The following is a 20,133-nucleotide window of genomic DNA, read 5'->3' as shown; positions in this document are numbered from 1 at the left end:
GGTGACACCATACCGAGGTCGGAGAATCGCTGTGACCCCCAAATTTTTTTTGATCCACTTTTTCTCCCATCCCAATTTCGTATCGTCCAATTCAACCCTCCCCTGTCTCGAACGCTGTTTCTTGCCTCCCACAAGCCGGCTGCAATGTGGACGAAGCCATACATAGCACGAGTCCCCTCCGATACTCGAGGTAGCAGCCGTCGCATCTTTTCACCTGCATGGCGCGATCTTTCAGCGTCAGGGGTCTGCGCTTTGGAGGGGCGCCGCAACCGACAGGCGCACCAACCGACCTGTAGGAGTCGCTGTCCACAACGTCCGATCCCCACCCCTCAGTTTTCCCTCCCCCTAATACTGCCAACTGTATTAGTACGGACGACCAGCCAAACTGAAAACAATGTGGAGAGCTGGGCTCGAACCCAGCGTCTCCAGTATTGGTGGTGAGTGCCTTGCCCACTGCACCACCGTGACCCCCACATTTAAATCACACAAAAATGTTTGCGTTGTTCATTGTGGGCTATTGAGGTCATCTTAAATTGAATGTAAATGCCCGTTTATAGGCAAACTGTATGGGTTTCACATTGACCTTTGTGCTATAAATGTTGTTGGCGATAGTATTTAATGTAAAAATTAGGGCTAAATGTACAGTAAATAAAGTTGAATTCATATTCAAATTTATTAATTTCAGGTGACCCCTGACCTCACTGTTTGGGAAGCCTGGATTAAATCCTTGCCCTCCTTTACTTTATTCACTGCATTAGGACTTTGGTAGAAGGTGCCCTAATCACGTATACCTTCCATTGAAAAGTTCTATAGACCTTTTGTATTTCCTGTTGCAATGTTTGTCAATTTGCTGACGGGAATTAAACCGGGGCCAAAGCCGTTCCCCTAGCAACGGAATAGCAACAGAATACTCCTGAAAAGGTCTATAGACAGTCTCAATGGAATTGTGTTGCTAGGGAATAGCTTGGACCCAACAGAGGCATTTAGTTGTTTGGCCAGGTTGGATAGTGTGGGCGCCACGTCGTGGCCACCTTATCATAGTGAGTCATAAGCCACAGACACTCTCTAGAACTCTTTTTGAAACCTTGCTGTCCAAACTGGTAATAAATAGCTCTGGTTTATTTCCTGTTGCAGTTTTGCTATGGTGAGGTCTAGATCTCATAGCTGGGAATGATGTTTGTACATTTATTAAACAATTTTAGGTGGTGCGAGTGGTTATGGTTAGGCTTAAAGGAACACTGCAACTTTTTTGGAAATGTGCTTATTTGCCATCTACCCTGGGCCCAGGAGTTCAAAACTTGTAATCCCTATTGATTGATTGATTGATTGAACATTTTAATTAACAGATTGCAGAATGGGTACAGTACAGCTCAATACACACAATTGTTAAGGGGATGCAGACCAGAGAAAGACTTTCGTCTTGTTTACATCAGGGTCCCCCATTTTCAATTCATAATGAATTGAAATGAATCAATCCAAATCTGATCCGATCAGATAGGGATTAAAAGTTTTGAACTCCTGGGCCCTGGAGTTAGACAAGCAGATACATAAAATGTTTCTTCTCTGTGCATGTATTAGGCTTAGGGAACAGCCACACAGTTAAAGCTTCACTGGACGTAGGTGTGCCAGTGTAGCCTAGTTCCCAACAGTCACAAAATACACTCCAAATACAACTCAAAACTTTCCTGTGTAAACATGTTGTGACCTGTGTATTTACCACGTGAAAAAAATTAAATTATAATTAGACATTTTCGTTTTCTAAGCAGATATATACTCTGAATATTTTTTTGCCAAACCACTGCTGCCTGCGGGTGCAGTGATTTAATCACCTCAAAAGCCCCATTTAAAAAAAACAGGGCTTTTGAGGTGACAGAATCACTGCATCCAGGCAGCAGTGGTTCGGCAAAAAAAAATCAGAGTATATATCTGCTTAGAAAACTAAAATGTCTTTCTTTTTATGTCTCCACATTATTAAATACACAGGTCACAACATGTTTACAGGGACGTTTTAGAGTTGTATTCGGAGTGTATTTCGTGACTGTTGGGAACTAGGCTACACTGGCACACCTACTTCCAGTGAATGACGCTAAGCTAGGCTAACGGTGCGGCTGTTCCCTAAGCCTAATGCATGCACAGAGAAGAAAAGGGTATGTATCTGCTTGTCTAACTCCAGGGTAGATGGCAAATAAGCTAATTTCCCAAAAAGTTGGTGTGTTCCTTTAAAGGTGCTATAGATAAAACGTTTGCGTAGAGTAATCGTAAAAAAATAAAAAATAATTGGCAGGTCCAAAATGAATGTTGTTTACATGTTTACCCTCTGTTATGTGTATATTCACATGGTGGTGGATATTCTTACCATCTCTGTTACATTCACATGGTGGTGGGTGTACTTACTGTCTCTGTGTTGCATTCACATGGTGGTGCGAGTGTGGCGTCACTAATTGATGAGTCAAACAGTTGATTTTGTAATTAGACACAGGTGCGGTGACGAGAGGCTCCACTCCATATAGACAGACCGGGAGCATCGTCACTCTCTCTCACCCTTTTTCTTTTTGTCCATGTTCATTTGTATCCTGAACCTAGGAGGCTGCTGTAACCAGTTATCCACTTTTTGTTATTTAGATAGGATAGTTAATAAATGTTATTTTTGCTAAAAACTTTGTCCGACTCCATGTGTCCACCTCTTTGCAACCAAGACCTAGGGGCAAACGTGCCATCTCAGCTTGACTGTTGAGGCCTTAGGGCAAAACATCCAGGCTTGGTTGTAACACCCTCCCTATTTCCCATTTACCCACAATGGAATGCTCCCGTTTGGATAAATGACATGCTGGCACTCTAGTGCGACATCTAGTGGCTGGATGTTATCTATAGCAGCTTTAAGGTAGGGGTTGGTTCATAAGATTTTCAACATTTTAGGTGAGAATTATGATGAATTACAACTTGGGTCTACAACTTTCGAGCTATGGGATCTCGGATATTTTACTATGATACCAATAGCTGACAGAAAATCAAATGTAATCCCTTTAGAATGTTTGTCAAAACCACCCATCGATTCCCTCAATGAATCTCCCTCGTCGTTTTCAAAGTTAAAGTCTTTATTTGTCACACATCATACAAGTACAATGGCAGTAAAATATTCCTTCTGCGAGCCCCAAACACGCAGTACAATTTGATACTGGAAGTCAGCATGAAGGCCAAGAAACCTAAGATCCAAAAGTTTCCTTTTATTTGTTAAGCTTTCGATGCGATAACATGACTACACAGGGGGAGCACGGGCCAGACGGCATGCTACACAATAAATAGAACGGGAGGACCATTTGATTCTAAACCGCGTAGCGCCTCTCGTACAGAGGGGGGGGGGGGCACCACTGGCTCCTCTACAAAACACATACAGAGAAGGTACAAATTCCAATTGAAAGATTTACAAAATAATAACGTTACCATGGTCTCACGTAGTGCACTGAGTGATGGAGGAAGGTCGTTTTGGTGACAGTCAGCTCAGATTTATAGTCGTACCTCCCTTTGATCTGTGATCACCGAGCTCCCATGGTTTAATACAGTCCTACACACACAGCAAGACGTTATGAATCATCCAAACACAAATATAAACGCAACTCATTTCAGATATGTTCTTCAGCTTCGCCGTATTAAAGAGTCTACAACCATTCGCCAGGTACTAGAGTAAACGCTGCATAGTATTTTGCCAAGTCGTCGTCCCTATGTAAAAAATAAAAAAAAAAGAATAAAAAAATTCAATTAAATGATTTCTAAAAGAAACATTACAAGAGTGAGTGTAGCATCGAACAGATATCAGGGTCGACTCGCACATCAGGACTGATGCACAGATCAGCTCACATCAGTACATCATGAAGTTACGTACAATGAGGTGCACTTCAACCATACAGACCACAGCTCCATAGGACCGCTGAAGGGCTGCTCAGCCTTCAGAATCGCAAGCTGCGCCCCTATTTTCTTGATCCTAAAATCACATTACATCACAAATGCATAGTCACGCCCCTTTACGCCATCGCCGCTGCAGACCTGGCGGCCGACGAACACCACGTTGGCGACCTCTGCAAGTCTGCTCGGCCAGACACGTTTGTATACAATAAGCGATAACTGACCCATCTCAAGCCCTGCCCCTTTTTCTTGACCCCCCCCCAATCACAACTGCTTCAAGCAACAGTTGCGATCGGAAGATCAAGGAAAAGAGGGCTGGTCTCGAGATTGACAGTCCGTACCAAAAGAAAAGAAAAGGTTCAGAACAGCAGCTTGATCCCTGGGACCAATCCTGATCCCATTCTCTTCTGGGTCTTTTAAGTTATCTTATTTATTTTTTAGCAATTAATACATCGCTTAAGTTAGGACATTAAAGGTCCATACTAATAATCATATGATTCGTTTTTGTCGTCATCGTTAGCCGATTCACGTAACAGTCCTGCTCTGTGGAACCCTGGTTCTACCTTCCTTTCCTCAACGGGCAAATAAACAAGAATAAAGTAGGACTGGCCATAGAACAACTTGACAAATTGTTTTGGGAAAAAAACACTGCTTATACACTACTCTTCATCACAGGTATATTCTCTAAACCGGTTAAAGCCTGTTTTTTCTGCCACAAGCAAGAACAAAAAAAATTTACTTACAACCATGATTAAAAGGGACCCATCACCAAAAATAATTCCCATTTATTTTGCACATAATTGAACACATACATCACACATACATTTAGTTTGACAATTGTTGAGAGTAAATATGGCCACCAGTGATGTCATCAGGGACATTGAATCCTTGTGTTCAGCTCCATGAAATGAGCTGCTACCTTATCATTTCATGGAACTGTAATTAACACAAGGATTCAATGTTCTCCGATGACATCACTGGTGGCCATATTCTAACTCATTTACTCCCAATAACTCAATTTGTGAAACTAAATGAACGTGTGCAAAACTGTTATTGGATGTGTGTGGGAGTTTTTGGTGAAGTGACCCCTTGGAATACTTCGTCATCATTACGTAGACATAACCTCTTCAATAAAAAAATCCCTTCCATACATCTTCTGAAAGCTGACAAGAGAGTACTTGGACTCCCAAACACATTGCGACATTCCATAAACCCTCCGCTCTCATTCATTTTACCCTCTTCCTCTCCCTCTAGCTTCTTCAAAGCGAAGACGAAGGTAGAAGCTACATTGTACCTTCACTAACATTGCCACCCATTGAGGCGCCTTCAGTCAGCATCCTCCCAATCCTATCACACCTCTCTGCCTTTCAATATACCCGGCGCTCACGGTCTGCTGAGGAGAAGGAAGTCTTTCATTAATACTGTAAAACCCATTCAGAGTGATTACTGAGCTCGAGCCCTGTTAAAATTAATACGCTCTTGAGTTGGTCCTGTTATTGTAGTAGCCCCCTAATATCATTCTATGTGAACGCTATATCCATAAGCTAAAAATTAAAATAAAAAAACGTTTATGACCACCCTGCGGTACATCCTCCCATCTACATCGTATACACTGGAATAAAAGTTAATTCTTTACACCAATGATTATTAAAAAATAGAAATGTACAGACCATTATAATAGAATCCACAGGAGGGAGAAGATTCATGAAATGTTATGAAACCTGCCCAGTATTTTCCAGTCTCTACTCGTCTGGGGATAATTATCGTCCAAAATCCCAGATATGGGTGTCACGTTTAAAAAAACAAAGAGACAAGGGGGAGGGGGGGGGGGGGGGGGGGAGAGAAAAGACCAGTTGTCTTTGTGAAAAGTCTCTGCGAGGCCCAGCCTCCAGCTCCAAAACGCTCCCGGTTCAGTTTCCGTTGATCTCTGCCGCGGGGCCTTTGGGTATGAGAAGGGTCATCCGGCCAGTGGCGCTGGCTGCACTCTTGATAACCTCCATCCATCTGCAGAGGGGAGACCAGGCATCACAATCACACACACTTTCTCATCAACTGCCCTGTGGGCTCCGACCATCACCAGGATTCTGAACCTCAAGCCGTCTGAGGGGACAGGATTCACCAGAGTTCTAAGTACACCGACCTGCCCTTCACCAGTCACCTAGACCAGGGGTTCCCAAGGTTCTCAGGCCGCGACCCCCGAAATAACGGTGTCAGAGAGCCGCAACCCCCACTATTATAGGAGGTAAAAACAAAATGGAAATGTATGGTTGAAACATGCAATCGTTCAAATGCACAAACACTATTAAGTATAGGAGGCTTTTAACCAGGGCCGGACTGGGGAAATCATTCAGGCCAGGAAATATAGTGCGAAATATAGCCCCAGTCAGGCCACTTTTTAAGCGGGGGGTCCGGGGGTCCCCCACCAGGAAATTTTTTGTTACAAAGACTTAATTTCCTGCATTCTGGTGCAGGAATCTTTTTATTTGTACCCTTTAAATGCCAGTGTTTGTGATGGCATCACAAATTATTGTTAAAAAACAGGCTAGCAAGGGCGCCCCAGTGGCGAACCACATAGCGCGCTCAGCCGCGACACGGCCGACCCGGGTTCGACTCCCGAACCCGTCGTTATTTGCCGAATGTCTTCCCCCCACTCTGTCTCCCATTCCTCCTCTGTTTCTCCCTACTGGACAGCCCAGTAGAAATAAAGCGATAAAACGCAAAAAAAAAAAAATCAAAATAAATATGATTAGCAACAACACTGATTTTGATGGATTTTCAGTTTTTTTGTAATGTCAGATTGAAAATAATACAATATTTTATTCAACTTCAGCCCTGATCATAACACCACATATTAATTTTATAATTCTAACCCTTTAAATGCCAGTGTGTGTGATGGCATATATTTGCAATATATCAAATGCAAAGTAGATTTTTCTGGGGGGGGGATTATTACAGGCTAGCATGTGTCAATTAGCAACAACCACCCGTCTCCACCAATCACATGTGGCTCCCTTTGTGTGCGTGTGTGAGCAAGAGAGAGAGAGAGAGAGATAGTTCTCCAACTTGTGTGAGTTGCAGTGATCTCCTGGTTGTTCCCCACCTAGGTTATCTAACTATTGCGCCGCTGCAACTAGAAACACTGGCCTGGCCTGCTTCTAAGTTCAGTGGCCTGACTAAACATTTAATTTTTTTTTTTAAATTGGGAAATCATCTAGCGACCCCCCCGCGGCGGCTCGCGACCCCCACTTTGGGAACCACTGACCTAGACAGCCTTTTATTAACTCAACATGTTATATTGTTTGGTTTTGGCCTAATTCAGCATGTGAGTAGCATGGCAATCAGCCTGGCTGTAAAGGTCTTGTGTGGTTCTATTTAGCCCCATCTCATTCAGATACCTTACGGTGAAGTCATGGAACCCCATTGAAAATGGCCAGTAAGCTAGCATGACATGGCTGGTACCTTTGGATTACTTACAATGTTTAGTTCCATATGACACCAGTACCTAGCTTAAAAGATTAGCCCACTAGAGCCCTTTAAATACGGTTATAAAATGGTGGGAAATCGGTAACATAAACAAGGCAGGCTGGGGCTCAAAATTCCAGATCTGAGGATTCCCCAATGTTGAGGCAATAAATGAGTGTTAACATTTCCTGCGCTAAACCAGAGAAAATTCGGGTTTCGCCGCCATGCGTTGAGCGCCATACCCGATAATTCTCTGGTTTAGATCCTTTTCCTTTGATCCCCGTTCTATACACTCAGCCGGAGCGCCCTTGGTCTCCCTGGCTCATCTGCCTACGTTGGAATTGCAATGACGATCGAATCTCACCAGGTGGCAGTATCGCCTACCTTTTGAACTGGGAACTGGGGATATCACTTGTCTTGTGATCCACTCCGGCTGTTTCCGCCTAGGAGTGGATCACACTCCCCCCCCCCAGAACAACAGCAACCAGAACGATATTGCATATAGCGCGCCATATCTTGCGATCTATGAAAAAAGACTGGATTATTTTGGAATGGATTATTTTGGAAAGGGCCTATGTTTAGCGCGTAATAGTGCACAAACTACAGTATGTAGAAATGAACTCGTTAGTTAGTGATGGACTATGAACAATGTCAAAATGGCATTTCATTCAAATGGCTATTCCTCTTAAATAGGAGCCAACAGCGAGGTTTTTGCATCCAAATGTTGCCCCAAGTCTCAACTACAACCATGTGAAATTGGACTAAATTACAGCTCAATGAAATGATAAGGTAGCAGTCTCTATAAGACAAAGTATTGCTATGTTTTCATCTACATGGATTCAGTGTCCCTGATGACATCACTATAATTGTCCAACTAAATTAACACATTGACCGCCGGGGGTTGTGCCCATCTTATACCCCTCTCTGCCACCATTAAAAGCCTATGGAGATGTTTACCTTCTTTGCGGGGCTATAACTTTTTTAATTTGATTGCTATATTGACATTACTATGGCCCATTCAACATCGATTATCTATTGTTCAGGATGTGGGAACGTTATACTTTTTCATTCATACATTGTTGTGTTAATACCTTCGAGAATATAAATATGTTTTTAATCTTTTCTGCTGTAATTCCAAAAATGCTAGTTATAGGCCCAAACGCATATACTAGATTATCGATTGTCGTTTCTTTCCCATACACGCTATATTAAAAAATTCAAATGTATATGATCGGTATACATTATGCTTCATCATGCGTGGAGGAAAGGGTTGGGGGGGGGTCGTTTATAATTCCTTGCTCATCAGTAACGTAAAGAACTTGAACTTGAACTTTATGTAGTATGGGTGATATATTGATCAGATGGTTTCAAGTTTCAAGTTTCAAGTTTCTTTAATAGTTGTCATACAGAAGTACAGAATACTTTCATACAAAATGCTTCTTACTGTTACGCTCCAGAGACTGTGCTAGACAAGATAGTATCAAATAACATAGTATAGCATGTAGTTTAGAAGAAGAAAATGAGGTCACAGTGTTCGGTATAGACATATGTACAATGTTCTGAGTTACCATATAATATACAATACTATGCAGTGTACTAATGTACAGTACTATATAGTGCAAAGCAGAAATGGGATGAGGTACAATTTAGGTACAATTTACAGTAAGGTGTACGAGTTGTAGTGCAATCCTTCATCAATAAATATAAAGTGTGGGGAGTGGGTGCTACAGTGTGTTTGTTTAAAGTGGGTGTGTGCTATAAAGTGTGTGAAGTGGGTGCTACAGTGTGTTTGTTTAAAGTGAGTGTGTGCGTGTGGATGTGTGTGCTATGTGCGTTTGGTGGTTGTTGTTGTGTAGGGGAGGATCTATGGTGGTTGTTGTTGTGTAGTGTTCATTCATTGTTCGTTTAGCAGCCTGATGGCCTGGGGATAGAAGCTTCTTCTGAGTCTTTCTGTGCTCGCCTTGAGACTCCGGTATCGCTTGCCTGACCGCAGCAGTTCAAAGAGGCAGTTGTTCGGGTGACTGGAGTCTTTAATGATTCTCTTAGCCTTGCCCTTGCAACGCTTGTTGTAAATGTTCTGGAGGGTGGGGAGCCCCCCTCCAATTGTGCGTTCGGCTGAACGTGTCACTCTTTGTAGTCTGCTTCGGTCTTGTGCAGTGCTATTCCCAAACCAGGAGGTGATGTTGCCGGTCAAGATGCTCTCTATTGTACATGAGTAGAAGTTCTTAAGGATCTTCTGACTGACTTGGAACTTCCTTAGGCGCCTGAGGAAGTAGAGGCGTTGTCGTGCCTTCTTCACAACACTGTCAATGTGTGTGGTCCATGTCAAGTCCTCGGATTTTGCAGTGAAATGAATAAACAATAGGGCTGAAAATAACGTTACTGTTCTCTTACCGTGGGCCGATGAGACTGGCGGTGAAAGATCCCAATTATTCGACGCTGATCGCCTAGGTCCATTTCCGGTTTGTATGGCGCAATAAACGCCGAAATCATATAGATTATTAAGTTTAGAAAGCGATCCATATGTACTATAGTGTCTGTCAGGAGTCCCGTAGCGAGATGTGACTGCCGGAGGAATTTCCTCGATGCACCGATGACACTTCCGGTTTTTGCGAGTGTAACTCGCCCGACCATCCACCAGGCAGCGGTATTGAGCCGTTGCAGTCCCATCTAGGGTCCCGCTAGGGCAGGGGTGGCCAACCCGCGGCTCGTGAGCCGCATGCGGCTCTTTGCCCGCCAATGTGCGGCTCTTCCACCCAAATTTTTTTTTTTACTTTATTATTTTTCTTTTTTTACGTCACTCATTCCATAAGGACATAGAATAAACATTTAAAAAATTAAATGGTCCATTTGCATGTTCTTGGTATCTGAATCTAGGGCCCAGTGTCAGAAATAGTGTGTCTGTTACTAGGCTTGAGTAAATTGTAATGAACCAAAGGAGAATATAAATTATATTTAAAAAAAGAAAAAAGATTATCTTTGACTGTGAATAACACCATGCTAAAATTGACCAGACCTGAAAAATCTAAGCAAATGAATAAAGGGAAGATGATTAAACAGAAGGTTTTGTAGATACAGTACTGAATTCTGCCATCTTTTTTATAATGTACATTTCTCCACCATTTTTCATCGTATTGCAACACCCTTTTTTTACAAGACGTTCACAGAAAGGTAGAGAAACTAACTGCGTTCTGTTTTATGGCAATAACATTCAGGTTTGTGGGAGATAATCCCAAAAAATAAGAGAAATAAAAAAGTAAATCCAGAAGTCAGATGATTGACGGGCTGGTGTGAGCTGGGTAGGGTAGTTTTTTCGAAATTCGAAAGCCCCGAGTCTCTTCCTTCAAAAGACTACACTCACTTTTGGCTGTGCCACTTCCTCCCGTCAATATGCGCCGGTTTCCGACTCAATACCCTGAGATTTCTATAATCTTATATTTCACTAACAGTTAAAATAATTGGTATACAAACGTAATGCTAAAAATATACACTTTTACTGTATATCTCGGGCTTAAGAGGTTAACCCTGTGAGGCCCAAATTAAAAAGACATTAGCAACTTCAGAGGCCAGAGGGTGGGACATATAAACACATTTACTATCAAATAGCATTGTGAGGCTGAACAACAGGACCAATTGACTATACATGTGCTTAACATTTTTTAAATAAAACATTATTTTTTTAAATGGCTAAAAGTGATTTTGTAATTTTGCAACCGTGGGTCTCACAGGGTACTTTTAACCCTGTGAGGCCCAAATAAAAAAGACATTAGCAACTTCAGAGGCCAGAGGGTGAGACCTATAAACACATGAAGGGTGCCGTGACTGAAAAAAAAGGTTGAGAAACGCTGGTATATGGTGTGGCTCTTTGTGGTACCACAGTAATTTTTGTGGCTCTTAGTCTCTGACTGGTTGGCCACCCCTGCGCTAGGGAATTGGGGGTTGGGTGGAGGAATTATGAATGCCATGGCGAAAAAATGAAATATTGATCTCAAAAACCCTGTACAGCGATCTTGGCGGTCAAAGCATGGCGGGCAATAACGCTGAATAGCGATTTTGGCGACCAATGTGTTAACAATGTACAACTGTGTAGTTTTTGGATGTGTGTGAGATTATGTATTCGCTGGTTTTCCTCGTGGTGGCGGGAGCGCCGGGGTAGATGGAGCGGGGTTGGCATTCCCATCGCCGTGCATGGCGGTGTGAGTGGCGTGCAAGGCTGTTTGCGTTTTCCTTCGGTCATGGCGTGCTTTATTGGGGGGGGGTGTCTTGGATGGGGATGTGGTAGGGATTGATGTGTAAGGTTTTCGGGGGACTGACTGTTCCGGGGGGGGGGGGGGGGGGGTCACATGCCTTCGAGCGTCATTGTACTATTGTACTTATTTTATGCCTATTCTTAAATCTGCACGTTTACATTGCACTACTTTTTTTTGTCTTTTATACCTATTCTTATGTCTGAAATGTATGCAATTTTTTTATTTTGTCAATTTGTGTGCTGATTTTATGCCTATGTTAATTTTTATACTAATTGCTGTGGTGCACTCTGGACTGAGAGTACTATGTAGATAGTTATTAATATTTATTATTGTTATATTGTAGAAATGTGTGCATTGAAATGTCTGTAAAGTCTTGACTACATTGAAAATGAGGGTGACCTCAATTGTAATTTTGAGAATAAATAAAGGTTGATGTGCAAAATAAATCAGCATTGGTTTTTGTGTGTGAAGTGCCCCTTCAAATACCCCAAGTTAGAAGTATACAGTATGTCATTAAATTCTCATTAACACTTTCTCTGCCAGAGACGCCTAAACTCGTCATTCCCTGCCATGCTAATTCTGCCAATGACGATGTAACACGTCATTGAGATCAATATTTCAAAAATCTGTGATCACAATCATATTTCTCCCCCGGAGACTTGAGATCTACTGTTGATCCCCTCTCAACTCTCCAACGGTTCAAGAGCGCCATCTGGTGGCCAATCGGCGGATCGCCCAAACCGGAAACAGGAAACGGAAGCTGGTGCTCATTCCAATTCGGTCCGATCACTCGCTAATAGTCCCGGGACTCGAGCTAGACACAATGGATAGCAATCCGTTACCAATAACTCGATAAACAACATGATTTGGACGTATATACTATTATACAACCTGGAGATGGATCGCATATTTCTACATCCCATAATAGGAATATTTTTGCTCCACGCTCATCGCCCAACGGCCCGAGGAGACTGGGGTAAGATTCAGCGTTTCTTTTTACCGTGTTTGATATAAACTGCTCTAATGATCATATCACCCACACTAGATGAATCATCTAACGTTGGCCACGGAATTATAAATGACCCCCCCCCCCCATCCGGTCAACATCAGATGATAAGTAGTAACTTCTAGAAGCACGTCCATTTGAAATTTTTTATCTCACGCAGATCGCTATCAAACTGTATTTGATCATCAATATAATGCATTTAGGGCTATAAATCACGTTCTGGAGAAAGCTGCAGAAAACGATAAAAACATATTTATACTTTAGACCGTATTTTAGTAGGAATATGTGAATGAAAAAGTATAACGTTCCTACGTCCTGAACGATAGATAATTTACGTTGAATGGGCCATAGTAATGTCAATTTAGCAATACAATTTAAAAAGTTATAGCCCTGCAAAGAAGGGGAACTTCTCCATAGACAAATAGAGCTGGCAGAGAGGGGTATAATGATGTACATAAGCCTGGCGAAGAAAGTGTTAAGTTCATCCACACAAAGAGATTAACAAGAAAAAAAACAATAATTAGACAAAATAATAGTATATGCATAATAGTATACAAATAATTAGGCACATGTGTTCTGAAGGATCAGATTAAACCGAATATATATATTTATTATATATATATATTTAATTGTATTTGTATATCCCCTGATATCCCTTGTATATTCCTTGTACAATATGCATTGAATATCCCTTCTAGTCTACTGAACATCCCATAATAGTCTCCATTCTACCATTGGACGAGACCTTGGTGCCAGGTCGCCATACCCCTCAGACCAAGTTCAATCGTACCGCTCAACATGTATGGACAAGTCCTAGTTCCGCGTAGGAATATGTCTACCGCACCACTAATGGTACTATTTGTTCATAGTGCGTATATATACTGCGCTATTAAAGTAGAGCTTTCTTTTAGTCCAGTTCCTTACCCTCCAACAGAGTGACAGACGCAAAAGCCTCCCCGCGAACCACGTGTGGGCAGTAAGGCCAATTCGGCCCAGTATCGGCATTGAGACATCGTGTATATTAATATTTGAATAGTCATATTTGGCACTATATCGTCGAGTTGGACGTATTCTATTAAGCTAATAATAGTCTATTCATATGTAGTGCCTCGTGCGGTAAGAGTTCTATAGTAATCAGCACCCCCATCGTTTCGGGCATCAGCTGGACGCTTATCCAGGGTGGTTGACCCCACGTGAAGCTGCACCCGAGGAGCTCCAGGCCAAAGAGCGAGTGGACCTGTATATTGGATTATTCTACCGACGACGGCTAGCCTTCCCCGGCTTGGATTATGCTTTGAGTACTTTGATTATTCTATGGATAAAGGCCAACACTGCGGTGTGTTGGAAATACCCCCCCCGGAGAGGACGACAGGTGAGAAGACGCTCTACACGACGAGGTCGCCTCACGTCTCTCCATCGTGGACCGGAGGACGCCGGCCACAGAGAGTCCAACTGCTTTCATCTGTGGATCGAGGATCGCTGGGCACCGGGTCGCACGACTGTGGGCTCTCCCAGGATACCCTCGGCCAGACGGGATACAGCCAGACTCTACCCCCCCCCCTCCAGCTGTCCTACAAGCAGTCGGAACCTTCCCCTAGTGTATCCAGCTATATAATCATTCAAGTATCATTGCTATTGTTCCCTAAATATTCCAGGTTGTATATTTGCTTCCTGCGCAATCAGAGATTGGACATTCGATATTAATCTACCTACGAATACTCATTTGCCATAAAAGTGCATACTATTTCAAATCATAAATGTAATTAAGTGATCGTTGTACATACCTTTTGCTATGTATTATTATTAAACGCAGACTTTCGACTTGGTACATTTGTGTTGGATCCGTTTCATCAGGTGGGAGTGTTTATCATAATTATTTATACCTAGTACTGGGTGGCCAGAGTCTAATGTACAAGAGGTAGTGGTAGTAAGTATCATATCTAACAATACAGTCAGGGAATTGTACCCCTCAGTTACAACATGCATCACCATAAAATATTGATTATCCAAAATAAATTACCTGAACCATCTGGCATGAGAAATATCCATCTTTACATAGTTATTTTTTCCCCATTAAGTACAGATTCCTTAGTTTCTCTAACCACAGATGCAAGGTGGGTCTGAACACAGATGAGGTAATCATCTTCCTTGCAACCAGCAACAGGATATGAAGTAAATAAACCGTACTCTCATCCATAGTCCCATTAGGGATTGCTACCATGCTATAATACAATGACAAGAGACATTTCTAAAAGCACCACACCGTTACCACATGATCTCGAAGCCGGAATGTGAGAAGTAGCTTTGAAACAATGTCCTGGAGATTGTTGTAGTAAAATAAAAATGGTACAGAAGAGTCATATATATATTCCCTGTACCTTTCAAACGTGTACTCGCTCTCGGCCCGGAAGAAGTAAACATGGGACTTGAACTGCAGCTTGAAGACGTACTCCTTGTGAATACTGTCCGACTCCCCCGGGGTGCTGACCGTGTAGCCTAGCAACGGGAGACTGGCCAGCGGGAAGTCGTCCTGGGGGGACAAAGGGAGGACAATTTTAGCACCGACTCGGTTGAATGCCTTTTATTTACATGTTTTGAATGACTATTTTCCGTCAACACAGTAAGGATAATAAAATGGGTCGAGACTGTGGCGCCCCAAGAGATGGTTTAGTGGTTAAGACCAGCATCCCCGGAGAATGAGATACTCCCTCCCTTCATCTCCCCTACTCTGCCCCCCCCCCCAGTGTCAGTAATGCAAATGGTAGAGAACTTCCCATTTCCCATTCTACTTATAAAACAAAAACCTCATTCATGGAATGTTCTTACACATAAATTACACACCATGAGGTTTTTTTTGCCCTCAATATAGTCTTACAAATTGACTCCCCTCACTACTTTTATGGACTCTATCGCAGAGTTGTTGCAACCATCACCCAGCCTTTTAAATGTAATTTGTCTGTTCTGCAGACTTTGTCCCAGGCTGTCATTGTGAATAAGAATTTGTTCTTAATTGACCTGCCTGGTTAAATAAAGGTTAAATTAAATAAATTACACAGGAAGCATGATGGTTAGTTGTAAATCCTTGCCCCTGACACCTAATTGTGTAACTCTTGTAGCATGAATGTCTTTGCAAGTCTGGGTTGCCAGTTACAAGAGGTACACAATACATCAGGGACAAGGAGTTACAAATAGCCATCAGGCTTTGCTTCCTGTCAGTAAGACTACATTGAGGGCTAAACAAAACTCCTATAGTGTGTAAAAACAAATCTGCTCGTAAGAACATTTCATGAATGAGGCCCAATTAATTTAATTGAATATTGTGAGTCTCAGGAGGTCGGTGAGGTCGTACCTGGTGAGTCTTGTAGAAGAACAAGCAGAAGTTGGTGAAGACCACCCAGAGCTTCTGCCAGCCGTTGCTGTTCTTGAACTTCCTAAGCAGGTACCCAGAGAGTTGGTTCTGAGGAGGAGAGAAAACACTGAGAGCAGGTTCTGATGAGAAGAAACACAGAGCAGGTTCTGAAGAGGAGAAGAAACACAGAGAGAGCATCAGAATGATGAGAAGAAACAGAGAGAGCAGGTTCTGATGAGGAGAGGAAACACTGAGAGCAGGTTCTGATGAGGAGAGGAAACAGAGCAGGTTCTGATGAGGAGAGGAAACAGAGCAGGTTCTGATGAGGAGAGGAAACGGAGCAGGTTCTGATGAGGAGAGGAAACAGAGCAGGTTCTGATGAGGAGAGGAAACAGAGCAGGTTCTGATGAGGAGAGGAAACAGAGCAGGTTCTGATGAGGAGAGGAAACAGAGAAGGTTCTGATGAGGAGAGGAAACAGAGAAGGTTCTGATGAGGAGAGGAAACAGAGAAGGTTCTGATGAGGAGAGGAAACAGAGCAGGTTCTGATGAGGAGAGGAAACAGAGCAGGTTCTGATGAGGAGAGGAAACAGAGCAGGTTCTGATGAGGAGAGGAAACAGAGAAGGTTCTGATGAGGAGAGGAAACACAGCAGGTTCTGATGAGGAGAGGAAACAGAGCAGGTTCTGATGAGGAGAGGAAACGGAGCAGGTTCTGATGAGAGGAAACAGAGAAGGTTCTGATGAGGAGAGGAAACAGAGCAGGTTCTGATGAGGAGAGGAAACAGAGAAGGTTCTGATGAGGAGAGGAAACACAGAGCAGGTTCTGATGAGGAGAGGAAACAGAGGAGGTTTTGATGAGGAGAGGAAACAGAGAAGGTTCTGATGAGGAGAGGAAACACAGAGCAGGTTCTGATGAGGAGAGGAAACAGAGGAGGTTTTGATGAGGAGAGGAAACAGAGAAGGTTCTGATGAGGAGAGGAAACACAGAGCAGGTTCTGATGAGGAGAGGAAACAGAGGAGGTTTTGATGAGGAGAGGAAACAGAGCAGGTTCTGATGAGGAGAGGAAACACAGAGCAGGTTCTGATGAGGAGAGGAAACGGAGCAGGTTCTGATGAGAGGAAACAGAGAAGGTTCTGATGAGGAGAGGAAACACAGAGCAGGTTCTGATGAGGAGAGGAAACAGAGAAGGTTCTGATGAGGAGAGGAAACACAGAGCAGGTTCTGATGAGGAGAGGAAACAGAGGAGGTTTTGATGAGGAGAGGAAACAGAGAAGGTTCTGATGAGGAGAGGAAACACAGAGCAGGTTCTGATGAGGAGAGGAAACAGAGGAGGTTTTGATGAGGAGAGGAAACAGAGAAGGTTCTGATGAGGAGAGGAAACACAGAGCAGGTTCTGATGAGGAGAGGAAACAGAGGAGGTTTTGATGAGGAGAGGAAACAGAGCAGGTTCTGATGAGGAGAGGAAACACAGAGCAGGTTCTGATGAGGAGAGGAAACAGAGGAGGTTTTGATGAGGAGAGGAAACAGAGCAGGTTCTGATGAGGAGAGGAAACACAGAGCAGGTTCTGATGAGGAGAGGAAACACTTAACGGTTACAAGAGATGTAATGGAATGTTTTGGATGACGATGAAAATTGGTGATTGTTTGCATGTTGCTGTGTGCAAGTGGTGGGTTATGTGTAAAGCGGTGGGTTGTTGTTATGTATTGTACTGTTTTATTGTGCGTCTTTCACCCCTGTATCTTAAAATGTACGATGGCCTGCGATGCAGAGCAAGATTTCTGAGAAGAAATCTGACAATCAAGTATAATCTCATCTAATCCAATTAGATGAGGTTTGTTGGGTGTTAATGTGTTAGTGGTGGTGAATCTGTTTTCACAGGAAGGATCCCCATAATAGATACAAATGAGGCCACAGACCAGCCATCTGGAAATATCCCCCCCCCCCCCCTCACCCCCCTGGGACCCCCAACCAAGCTAGTTTTGTTAGGCATGCCTCACTACAGAATCCCATAACGGTCTACACCAGGGGTGCCCAACCTTTTTTGAACCAAGATCTACTTTTTAATTTACCACCTAGCCGAGAGCTACCAGCCAAAATTGTATATTGTAAGCAGTCATTTGAGGCTTTATAAAAGCAGCATAATGAACACAAATCTGTCAGTGCCGAGTCCGACCTCATCTTAAATAACAAACAGCATTGCTTGTTGTAGTTAACAAGGAGAGGCAGAGTTGATTTAGCAAAAAAAAATAATAATAATATATATATATATTTTTTTTATAATCGCATTTTATTAATCGAGATCTACTTGAAATCAGCCTGCGATCTACCTGTCGATCGCGATCGACTGGTTGGGCACCACTGGTCTACACTGTAGTTAGGGCGATAACAGTGGGGTGAATTAAACCTCTGATAAAATAATTATTGTATTTTCTTATTGTCCTAATTTCTAGTGAAATTACCTGGAGGTGCAGGTAATCAGAGAGAGAGAGCGAGAGAGCGAGAGAGAGAGACACACAGACAGACAGACAGACAGACAGACATGGTTCTTGAGCAGGTAATCAGTGAGAGAGAGAGAGGTTCTGGTACCTGGTTCATGAGCAGGTAATCGGTGAGAGAGAGGTTCTGGTTTCGGTACCAGCAAACGTGTGTGATAGTATTGGGCCTCTGGGCCTGGTGACCCAGGAGATAACGCGGGGGGAGTTCTGGTGAGGCGGCTGGAGAGCAGAAGACTTCACACCCGCGTGCAGAGAGACACAGAGAGACAGAAGGTGCAGAGAGACAGAGAGAGACAGAAGGTGCAGAGAGACAGAGAGAGACAGAAGGTGCAGAGAGACACAGAGAGACAGAAGGTGCAGAGAGACACAGAGAGACAGAAGGTGCAGAGAGACACAGAGAGACAGAAGGTGCAGAGAGACACAGAAGGTGCAGAGAGACACAGAGAGACAGAAGGTGCAGAGAGACACAGAAGGTGCAGAGAGACACAGAGAGACAGAAGGTGCAGAGAGACAGAGAGAGACAGAAGGTGCAGAGAGAGACAGAAGGTGCAGAGAGACACAGAGAGACAGAAGGTGCAGAGAGACAGAGAGAGACAGAAGGTGCAGAGAGACACAGAGAGACAGAAGGTGCAGAGAGACAGAGAGAGACAGAAGGTGCAGAGAGACAGAGAGAGACAGAAGGTGCAGAGAGACAGAGAGACAGAAGGTGCAGAGAGACACAGAGACAGAAGGTACAGAGAGACACAGAGAGACAGAAGGTGCAGAGAGACACAGAGAGACAGAAGGTGCAGAGAGACAGAGAGAGACAGAAGATGCAGAGAGACACAGAGAGACAGAAGGTGCAGAGACACAGAGAGACAGAAGGTGCAGAGAGACAGACAGAAGGTGCAGAGAGACAGAGAGAGACAGAATGTGCAGAGAGACAGAGAGTGACAGAAGGTGCAGAGAGACACAGAGAGACAGAAGGTGCAGAGACACAGAGAGACAGAAGGTGCAGAGACACAGAGAGACAGAAGGTGCAGAGAGACAGAAGGTGCAGAGAGACACAGAGAGACAGAAGGTACAGAGAGACAGAGAGACAGAAGGTGCAGAGAGACAGAGAGAGACATAAGGTGCAGAGAGACACAGAGAGACAGAAGGTGCAGAGAGACAGAGAGACACAGAAGGTGCAGAGAGACACAGAGAGACAGAAGGTGCAGAGAGACACAGAGAGAAGGTGCAGAGAGACAGAGAGAGACAGAAGGTGCAGAGAGACAGAGAGACAGAAGGTGCAGAGAGACAGAGAGACAGAAGGTGCAGAGAGACAGAAGGTGCAGAGATACAGAGAGACAGAGAGAGAGAGAGAGAAGGTGCAGAGAGACAGAGAGAAGGTGCAGAGAGAGACAGAGAGAGACAGAGAGAAGGTGCAGAGAGAGAGAGAAGGTGCAGAGAGACAGAGAGAAGGTGCAGAGAGAGAGACAGAAGGTGCAGAGAGAGACACAGAGAGAAGGTGCAGAGAGAGACACAGAGAGAAGGTGCAGAGAGAGACAGAGAGAGAAGGTGCAGAGAGAGACAGAGAGAAGGTGCAGAGAGAGACAGAGAGAAGGTGCAGAGAGAGAGACAGAGAGAGAAGGTGCAGAGAGAGACAGAGAGAAGGTGCAGAGAGAGAGACAGAGAGACAGAAGGTGCAG

The 20,133-nt window shown here is 43.6% G+C and overlaps 1 protein-coding gene across 2 annotated transcripts in view; it reads right to left on the bottom strand.

Moving 5' to 3' along the window:
- Positions 1-3,107: 3,107 nt before the first annotated feature.
- The window catches only part of farp2 (FERM, RhoGEF and pleckstrin domain protein 2), a 119,217-nt gene continuing 102,191 nt past the window's right edge, over positions 3,108-20,133 (bottom strand). For both annotated transcript variants that reach the window (XM_084308859.1, XM_084308860.1), the window contains exons 25-27: positions 15,968-16,075; positions 14,997-15,148; positions 3,108-5,904 (exon numbers count right to left, since the gene is read on the bottom strand). In XM_084308859.1, coding sequence (XP_084164985.1) covers positions 5,811-5,904; positions 14,997-15,148; positions 15,968-16,075 — 354 coding nt within the window. In that variant the 3' untranslated portion in view covers positions 3,108-5,810. The remainder of the gene's footprint in view (positions 5,905-14,996; positions 15,149-15,967; positions 16,076-20,133) is intronic.

This window comes from Notolepis coatsorum, assembly GCF_963971535.1.
Source record: "Notolepis coatsorum genome assembly, chromosome: 2".
NCBI classification, from domain to species: Eukaryota; Metazoa; Chordata; class Actinopteri; order Aulopiformes; family Paralepididae; genus Notolepis; species Notolepis coatsorum.
Note: the sequence above shows the minus strand (reverse complement) of the source record. Positions and strands in the feature narration are given on the sequence as shown.